At 36.7% G+C, this 10,637-nt stretch overlaps 1 protein-coding gene across 3 annotated transcripts in view; it reads right to left on the bottom strand.

The window, feature by feature from the left end:
- The window catches only part of PCDH9 (protocadherin 9), a 663,031-nt gene that overhangs the window by 222,807 nt on the left and 429,587 nt on the right, over positions 1-10,637 (bottom strand). For 2 of the 3 annotated variants that reach the window (XM_057371515.1, XM_057371516.1), the window contains one exon: positions 10,374-10,575. In XM_057371515.1, coding sequence (XP_057227498.1) covers positions 10,374-10,575 — 202 coding nt within the window. The remainder of the gene's footprint in view (positions 1-10,373; positions 10,576-10,637) is intronic. The other variant, XM_057371517.1, reaches the window with a different exon arrangement.

Here is a 10,637-nt window from a genome sequence, read left to right as displayed (position 1 = left end):
AAGTCTTTGGGCAAATCTAGGTCAAACCTGAAGACACTTTCATATAAGGTTATTACTTAAGAAAACATTTCCTTTTCTTCTAAAGGAWCAGATTTCCTTCCAGAAAGCATATCTTACAAAAGTATTTGCTTTAAGGAAGGAACTTCTGGATTCTGTGAATGTCCCACATGGATATTCTTAAAGAGAGAGTTAAAATGCATCATCTGTACTTCAACATATTAATTTTCAAAATGGCATGACACGTGTAATACTTTCCAGTCAATATTTGATGGTTGTTTGGAGAAAGGAAAACTGACTACAGAACAGAAACTATTATTAGAGATCTTTCTTTAGAACAATGCTTTTAAAAGGTAGGATGTTTTAATTTCATTTATATCAGAAAAAGAAAAAAAAAAAAGAGAGGAAAAAAAAGGAAGAAGAAGGTGTACAATTGGTATTTTTATTTAATTAGTACTGTAAGAAATGAGGCATGAAACTTAAAAATGTTCAACTCCTTTGAAAAAGGTTATGTGCAGATAGGTAGGAAAGACTGATAAATCTCCCAAAGAATATGAATATTCCCTTAGCAACAAGAACAGTTGAGATTCATCTTGCACAGAAAGTTGGATTTGTGGGATTCAGCTAAATTTAGGTGTCTAAGCTTCCCCTATACGCAATGTGAGTCCAGCCAATAGTCTGCAAAACTATGCCTCTCACATTAAAGTAGACACATCTAGTACGCATCATTCAGTTTAGTAACTGACTGGGTCTCTGGATAATTGAGGTCTCTGCTGAACTACACCTGCACCTCAGATTAATCACAGCTACCTCCCATTCACATCTGAATGAATCACGATACACCACGAGGTTACACACAAGGAACCTGTACTCATGCCTTTCTGAATGAATCTCAACCTAAACCTCACTCCTCCTGTTAACCATCAGCRTGCAATGGCAGTTCAGAAATATCCTGCGGTACCCAAGATGTTTGCATGTGGATGCCAAACAGGAAGGAAGGAAGTGCAATTAACAAGAAGTAGGTGACATCAAGGTGCTCAACCAAACACCTATGTATAACAAATTGTTCGCGTCCTACACATATATATTCTGGAGCTAAATTTCATCCAAAATGTCTTTGGATGCTCCTATTATACTCAATACAAATATGGTAAATGGACTCAAGTGACATTTAGCCAACCTGGTTTAGGTACCAAATTTAAATGAAAGCTTTTGTGCTCAATAAATTAAAAAGGGAGTTTAGGATAAAATTTTMGTTTTCTACATGTAAGCATCCAAATTCAGAGTTTATAATGTGGAGTGGAGTTCATCATTAATTTCTGGAACTAACATGGGTATTACTTGATTACTTCCTACAGCCTTCATTCATAACCTATGGAAGGATAAAGGCATTTCTTTATGAAATTTACTTGACCCATTTCAGATATCTACCTCATGAGCTAAACTGGAAAAGAAACCAGTAACTTGGGTTGTACCTACTTGTGTTTGATTTCTATACTGTGTATAATATTAAAACCTTAATTATCCTACCATAATTAAAAGTTTATAATTCATTTACCTTTGAGAACACAGATTTTTCTTTTCTTTATTCTTTACATCTATATTGCACAGACAAGACAAACTTATGCAAGACAAACTTCATTAATTTATAGGACATAGAATAGTTAAGCTTGGAAGGGAAGTCTGCAGATTGTTTAGTCCAACCTCCCTGCTCAAGTCAGGGAGTTACCCTGACTCAACTAGAATCACATCCTGTTTGATTTTCAAAACAACCATGGAGACTCCACAATCTCTGTAGGAAACCTGGTGCAGAGGTCTGTTCCTCCAATAGCAAGAAAATGTGGTGGGTTTTTTTTTTCCTTATGTTTCGAGAAACTTCTCTGTATTTCAGTTTGTGCCCAGTCTACCTTCTTTAATTTGGTAYACTACTGAGAAAAGTCTGGTGCTCTCTCTACTCTCCTTCCCCCACCACATCAGGTATTTGCACACATTAATCAGATCCTTCCTAAGCCTTCCCTTCTCCAGGACAAACAGTCACAGTTCTCTCAGCATCTCCCCATGTGACAGATGCTCTAATACCTTAATAATCTTTGTGGTCCTTWGCTGGACTCAGTCCATATTTCCATTTCCCTTCCATACTGGTAAAATCAGCACTGGACTTGGCACTTGAAATGTGTCTYGCCAGTGCTGAGTAGAGAGAAAGGGTCCTTCCCGTCAGCTTGCTGGCAGCATCGCTGCTAAYGCAGTTCAGGAGGTTGCTTTCAATGGTGTCTTTCTGGCTCATGACTAATTTTCTATCCAGCAGGATTCCCAGTTCTCTTACTGCAAAGCTGTTTTCTACTTGTCAGGCCCAAGTCTGCGTAAGCGCAATTCTTCCTGCATGAAGTTATTCCTYTCACTGCAGCCATAAACAAGTCTAATTCTACTTAAAATTGGTCACCACTTAAATGCTGAAATTAACAACACCATGCTAAATTCAACACTTTTATTCTCACAAATATAATCTTTCTTCTAGTCAACTTGCCATTGTGAATAGAAGTTGTACTGCTAACACTCCATTAGTAAAAGAATATGAAACACTCGGAAATTAGTTGTAATATCAAGGTAACAAACAGTCATAACTGGCAACAAAAACTTTCTCTGAATTTCAGGAAAAGCAACCTCAAAAATGTAAAATAAATATTTCTGCCATAATCACACTACCACACATTTAAAARGTGAATTGTCTTAAATACAGTTAGGTGATAGAGCATTTAGCAGGCTAATAAAGCCTTTYTAATATATTTCATGATGATTAAAGATATGTGTGTTCAGTTCTGCTTTTTACTTTAATTTCCCATGGAAAGTCTTTAAATAATAGAAAAATCTGTTGCTGTTCTATTGCTAAAAAGTAYAGTCAAACAGCATGTTAATGAGACAGGAAAAAAACTCAATTAGGTAAAACTAAAACTGATTAAGAGAAAAACTGATTTTAAAAGTCTGCAATTTAGAAGACCTATGTTTTATTTTTTCTTATTCTGAATATTTAAATTGAAACTTTTGATTAAAAYAAAGAGGAAAAAGGTGCTTAAGAACAAAACATTGCAACATTCAAAATACTACTACGAATAAACCAATTTATTACAGATTCTAGAAGACTTGTGTACTGCATCTGAACTATGGACACAAAACACCTGTTTATCAAATAAAAGGCTGATTCAGTTGAAGTCAGTAGGCAAWGTAGTACTATTTCCTCTGTCACTGAAGATCATTAAATCAACGAAACATTCTGTAACACATGCTGYAGATACCAGCAGAAAACACATGCTTTCTAATGTTATTGGCTAGGATTTCTGATTTGTATTATGCAGGATGCTGTACTAGTCAAAACAGTCCCTTGGGCCTCAAAATATCCTTGCACTTCTGGAAGTCACAGATTTCACAATGACAAAGGGTGGTACAGTCACACAGACAAGAGCTAGAAACTGAAAATAAATGCTTTGAGACTGAGAATACAATATCAGCTTTAATATTCTGGTGGGTTAACCTTGGCTGCTGCCAACCAAGGTGCCTACCAAGCTGCTCTATCACTCCCCCTTCTCAGCAAGACAGGAAGAAAATGAGACAAAAAAGGGTTGAGATAAGGACAGGGAGATCACTCACCAGTTRCCATCACAGGCAGAACTGACTCAGCCTGGGGAAGATTAATTTATCATCATTAAAAAAAGAGTGYAATTGTTAAAAATAGGAAAAACAAAACTAAAAACACCTTTCCCACTCCCCACCCTTCCCTTCTTCCCAGGCTCAAATTCATTCTTTCATACTCTCCTCTTCTGGCTCCTCCCCAACTTGCCCCTGCCACTAAGTGGTGTAAGGGATACAGAGTGGGAGTTGCAGTCAGCTGGGAAAACTTCGTACCTGCTGCTCCTTCCTCACCACACTCTCTCCCTGCTTCAACATGGGGTCCTTTCCAAGCAATACAGTTCTTCATTAACTGCTTCAGTATGGGTCCCTTCCACAGGGCGTGAGCCTTCAAGAACAGACTGCTCCAGTGGGTTCCCCAGGGGCCACCGTTCCTGCTCCTGCATGAGCCCTTCATGGACTGCGACCTCCTTCTGGGCATCCCTACATGCTCCATCAGCTGCTGGGGGCACCATGGTCTTCTCCACAAGCTCAGAGGGATTCTATTTGGTGCCTGAAGCATGCTGTCCTTCTTCATGGCCCTTAGTGTCTGCAGGTTTGTTTCCCTCACATTTTTCTTGCTCCTTTTCCCCAGCTGCTGTGCATCTTTGGGCAGCAATGGGTCTGTTTTATTGGCTTTGTCAAACATGGGGTGCAGTCTCTGGTATCTTCTTGAAAAAGCACCTTCTGCACCCCCTCTCCCCACAACCTTGCAATGTAAATCCATATAAAATATGTAATCAAACACCAGTGAAATAAAYCACTGGACTATTTTAAAGTATCGGTTTGATTTCAGAAAAGTTGTGTGAAATACTAAGCATTATGCTGTGGTAAAAGTTTGATGAGATAATGATACCACTGTGAAACTTTAAAAAGTCTGTTAATGCCCAAGGTAGGTCTGGGCTTGCTGTGATATGAAGAAAAGTCTTGGGAGTAGAAAAATACTTAAAAGAAAAAAACCTCGTAATCACTTAAATCAGTCTCTTGTTTTAACCTACACCACTGGCAAAAGCATCTGTGGGTTTAGGCTGGCCCAGGTATCATCAGTGAAGGCAGCCAAAGGCATCAGCCTTCATCTCATATCCAAGCTTCCCTTTTATTTAATCCTCTACCTCTTTTCACAGTCCCCATGTCCCATGTACGCTTTCCAGCTCACCGCTGAGGACCTGCAAGCTCTCATCTCAGATGGCTGCAGCAGCTAGGAAGTTTTGACAAGTGAGATGTTCCTCTTGGAGAATTAACGGGAGAAGTTCACCTCCCACTGCTCATTCAATGGCTGTGGCCTCCTGGTTTGCCCTCCAATTAGCTTTGGTGTGTGGAGGAAAAGTTAAAATAGGAACAGATGTGGCACAGTGGCTTTTCTAAACCAAAGACAATTTTAAAACCCTCACTGCAATGAGGCAGCAAAGAGAGGTAAAGAGATAGCAACACTTCCTACGCCTCTCAGATTTTATTTATCTTTTTAAAGAAATAAATGCATGGGCTAAGCTTGAATTCAGACTTCAGTATATTTTTTAGCTCTTCTGTAGGCTAATTCACCAACCTGACTCCAGTTTTTCTTACTCCTGCTTGCCTGTAGCTAAATATGACAATGTTAGATTCTGTGTGAGGTATGAACTTGTGTTTAATGAAATAGAGGATATGTCTCAAAGGCAAATGTTCTTATTTTAGTGCTTATAGTTCCATATTATAATAAGAATATACAAGAATAACTATGGCCAGCAAATTATCTASAGCTAGGCATTAACAGAGTAGCATTTCTTCCTACACCTTAGGCTATTCAGCTATGGACTACTCCAGTATTGCCAAATAAGAAACTTTTGACGCAGCAAAATGGAAGACAGGATTAAGCAGAGGGTATGCCCACAAGGTTAAACCATCATCACCCACTGGRTGTAATGATAGTGACACAGTAAAACCAAAGCTCTTAGCATGACAGGCTTAACTTCTCCACATGGGACACTATCATATGACCAAGTGTAATACAAGGCAGTCTTTCCATTACCCTGAACTTTAATCATAATTAAACCACTGCCACATAGATATTCCTACTCATTACTGGAATTAGAGTATCATTTAACACCCGTGACATTACTTGACTAAACTGCCATAGTATTAGATTTATTCAAATGTGGTAACTCAAGTATTTATCAGCCAAATTTAAGCACACAGTTTCTATTGTACTGAAGATAAAAAAGCTATCCACAAACATTATTATTAAAACACWGCATTATAACACTATTTCCAAGAATATGGAATTTCTTTGGAAGTAACATAGGACATAATAGAATATTYTATTTAATTTTCCTAAATAAAAACAAGATCTTCAAATCAGTGGGTTCGTTACAATTTTTTCTACAGCTCCATGTTTTTACAAAGCTATTACTTTGTGTATGTAACATATATTGATAYTACTTATTAATGAGATGTAAAATTAGGCAAGCATTTACTTAGCTTCATAAACATGTATCAGAAGACATAAATATTATATTTCTGTCTGGTTTTAAACCATTGGAATTATTGCATAGATTCATCCACAGTGTGTAGTAGGCTTTCTCCCTAGAGCAGTACTAAGACTCCACTAAATATATGCTATTCCTCTTTATCTCTTTGAAGAAAAATGAATCACATCCACAGCTTGCAGCTATCAAAATGTGATTTATCAAGCATTTACATGAAAATGCATTTTCCCCCTTCTTTACACTAGGAGGCACATTTTTACTTCATACAGTCCTATTGCACAGCTCTGCTGCATGCRACTCTTAGACACATTAACAATTCCAGTTTAAATTTAAGCCCCTGACAACCTTTACTAAACCACAGTGAAAGAAGAATTTGCCCCTACTAAGGTGGGTTGTTTTTTCACACTGATGAAAAACACACTTATAGTAATGAAACATAACATTCTGCACCCGACTTTCTGGAGAATAAAATCACTGGAGTTTTTTGAGCGATATCTGAAGATACAATTCACATCAAAATACATCAGAGAGCTGTACAGTTTTAATGGAACTGATGATGAAGATGTTTATGTTAAAAGTACACTACTTGACATGCACATTTAAAACCATTAGAAAGCAGGAATTTGGGTAATAAAAAACACTATAAAGTAGTATAAGTAAATACAATTTTACAATAACTTTTTTTTTTTTTTTTTTAGAATACTAAAGAAACTGGAATGTTTTCTAAATTCTTAACTGATATACTAAAAGGTAAAGATCTTGAATCAGATGATAGCTCTTTGGATTATCTTCCTTTTTATAGATATCAAATGTATCAAGCTGCAAATGAGACAAAGGTAAACTATAAGGAAGTTGCAATTGACAGGTTAACATCAAGCTTCTCYGACTATTGATACTGATCAATTAACAATAGTGAATTGGAAAATATATCTTAGCAAAATGAATACAACCCTTGAAATTAAAGACTCTAAATAAAGAAGACAGATTTCAGTGATGCAATCAAAACTTTACATATCATTATAAAAGACTTTGTATTTCTACCTTGCTGCGTTTCTCTCATAACCACAGTGACAGCGTGTGGCTGACCATGCTAATATTTTGCTTCTCTCTTCATTTCAGTTTCACCTGGTGTGAGAGATTTCTGTTTCTAGATTAGCCAGATGAATGTACTCTCACTGTGTATGTTTATTTCATTAAATCATGTAATTGTAGTTCTTGTGTCTCTGTGCAAGCTAATGACTGCAAGTAAATATGGCAATAAGGTTTCTCATACTTTTGTATAACAAGTTAGCAAGACTTTGAGCACTTTTTTCCCCCTATACTTCAGATTTTGAAGATCTGGGCCTTGGTCACTSTTCAAATATAATTAAAATAGCAACATAATTTTGAGAAACAACAGCTGTATTTTTATTCACATAACTTCACAGTGTACAGTAATAACCCACACAATTCACTGAGCATTAAAGTCATTAACCAAAATTGCTCTCTGCATGAGGCAAGGACTTTACTATCAAGATTAACATCACATTCTCATGAGCTGAAGCAAACTTTTACTTAGCATTAACTTTCATAAAATACTGTGGAACAAATCAGTATTTTTTTGTGTAGAGGTCATTTGCAAACATTCCCATAAACACTGTTTTTTCTCTTCAGTTGAACCATTTAAAATAAAAAATATTATTATGCAACATTTATCATCCAAAACTGATAGCAGTACACGTACATGATGATACTACAATTCTCCACCAGGACTTTTTCCTTACTTTATAGTTGTATCTTCCACCTTAGCATGTCCTAAGTATTTTCATAACCAGCAATCCCTTAAATCACCACTTGAATGAAACTACCTCTACAGTTAAATACAATTATGGAACATTTCACTGTAATAAAGTAGAAGTTCAGCTTAGGAGTGTCAAATAATACAGTGTTCAAATGACACTACATCAGTTATTTTAACCATGAACACATGTAAATATCCACAAAGTAACTGCTCAATTTCAGATAGCATTTTTCTCTTCTGAAAATTGCCACAGGATCTTCAATAACCACAAACTGCTTTAAATCTCATTTCACGTCCCATCCAAAAACTTGTGCTTCAGTAGCAAAATAACTTTAAACAGAGTGCCTAGGCAGTAGCTTGATAGTGAACACAATATGAAAATTAAATCCATGTAATGAGCAGCATCACTCCCATCATAGCCTGGAATTTCATAGGAAAATTTCCGTCACAGTACTGACCATATCATTCCCTACTTACTTTGTGAGATTTGATGAGATGTGGAATGTACTGTTTCAATGTTTGATAAAAAGCAAAAAACACTATACTTCAATACTTCAGTAATCATCAGTACAGCTTGATAGTTAGATTTTCATAAATTTGACACAAATTTAATTCCCTAAGGTGAAATCAGGTGTAACCACAAACACATTAAAACTTTTCATATAGCTTTTAATAATACTTACTCATTATGACTAATCTTCTATTAGTGTCTATATTAGGTATGAATAGATGATCATGATTAATATATTCTGTTTGGAAAATGTGTTTAACACAAAATTTCCAAAACTACACTTTTAATAACTAGCTATGAAGTTTACTAAGCTTTTTTTTTTTCCTAACTCTCCTGTATTTTAATGCTGTGTTTTGAAGAGACGTACAATTCAGAGTCTGTGAAGCCAATGTGACAGTGCCAACATGCACGGCTGCCTTGAAAACTCCTCTCTGATGTTGTTAAATCTTTCACAAGTCTCATACGTGGTCAGAGAATTAACCGGATAATTCCACTTAAGCTCCTTGCTTGCTTAAGCAGACACACATTCTTGCTCCCAAAGTCAATCCATTCATAGCTGCTGTTCTTTTATCATTCTTTGTATTTCTACAGATTAAGGGTTTAACATCATAGTTCCAGAAACATTTCTGTTTTGGTAAAGAAAATAAAATGCAGGTGTCATATCCTGGGGAAAAAAAAAAAAAAAAAAAAAAAAAAAAAAAAAAAAAAAAAAAAAAAAAAAAAAAAAAAAAGGAAAAGAAAGGGAAAAGGAAAACAGAGGGGAAAAAAACAGAATGCAACTCTCAGACAGTAAAACATTTCAAATTTTTTCTTTGTAGAGTTTCATCCAACAGAACCTCTTGGTCTTTCCATTAAAATATGAGAGAAATATTTCCAAAGTCAATATTCCACAGTTCATGTTGTCATCTGCCATGATGTAAATGTCATCATTCAAATCCAGCTCTGCCCAAATGAGAAGATGGACCTTAATATTGTTCATCAGATCCCAAGGCCACCTTCTCTCCTGGTTTGTACAGGCCCAGTGACAACTTAATCATCTATACAAAAGGGAGAAATGCCAAAGACAAAAACTAATTCTTATTTCTATACTCCTGGGATACAAGAGAACTCAGGTTCAATTACCTTCCAAGAGCACAGATAAGACTTTTAACCTCTGCCTCCACATTTTAGACCAAAAACAAGAAGCCTAAGAGTATGCTGCTTCCCCTTTCCCATTTTCAGTAGGTCTAAGTCTCTGCATTCCACATTCCAATGCCAAAATACTGGTCACATCAAAGATCTTGCTTTGATTTTTAGTGCTCTCACAAAACCACAGCAATAATGTAAACATATTACRGAGAAGGAAAGAATAGAAAGGCAGAAGTTCCCATATCAAATAATTAATTCTTAAAATTTTTATGAAAACCTGTATCTGACGGTTCCAAAATATCATGCCATTCCAACCTAACAAGGAAACCCTATGATTCTTGATTTTAGAAAGGGGAATTATAGGAGTGTTAAGAAATTTGCGTTCTTTCAATTTTTCAGGGCTTCACTGCTTTACTGATTTCTATGTTACTCTAAAAGACAGTGCAACCTCCATGTCCTTGAACTTTAAATTGATATTTAGAATGACTTTCCTTAAGCAAAGTCTAAAGCTAAATAGCTACAGCACTGCAAGCACCAAAAAAAACTTGCTACCTTGTAAGACATCCTTCTCCCCAGCTGGCCTTACCCTGCAATTAGTATGAAGCTATTTATTCTACTGATATACTTTTGTTTCCAGAGTCAAATTACAACACGACGCACTTCAGGCAAACTACGTCATTTCCAAACAATCCTTACGAGCTAATATGACCAAATATTCATGCATGTGCTTAAAAATATCTCTAATCTTAGCCTTTGCAAAGCTCAAAGGGTGGAAACAGAATGCAACCAAGTCAGCAAAGCAACTCAGACAAGCAGAGYAGTGACAGTGACTCACCCGAGTTGGGGTCAGAATTGCCATCAGCTTCAGTCCTCTTGTCCGGTGAAGCCTGGTCGTAGAATTCGTCCTGCGGCTGAACCAGAGGGAGAGGGTGTGAGATCAGGGTTCCACCACCCACTGGCTCGTGGTCTCCCAGACCACTGTCACTGCAGCTTTCCTGGGAGCCATCAGGGAGGTGAAATGTAACACGGCGCTGGGACTACAAAGAAGAGCACAGGACACACTGATTAGTGCTCTTCTTTTCTGTTCTCTTGACTATGT

The sequence above is a fragment of the Malurus melanocephalus genome, unplaced genomic scaffold, assembly GCF_030028575.1.
Source record: "Malurus melanocephalus ecotype Western Australia unplaced genomic scaffold, MMel_1.1 scaffold_148, whole genome shotgun sequence".
Classification (NCBI taxonomy): domain Eukaryota; kingdom Metazoa; phylum Chordata; class Aves; order Passeriformes; family Maluridae; genus Malurus; species Malurus melanocephalus.
The sequence above is the reverse complement of the archived record's forward strand: the minus strand, read 5'-3'. Positions and strand labels throughout refer to the sequence as shown.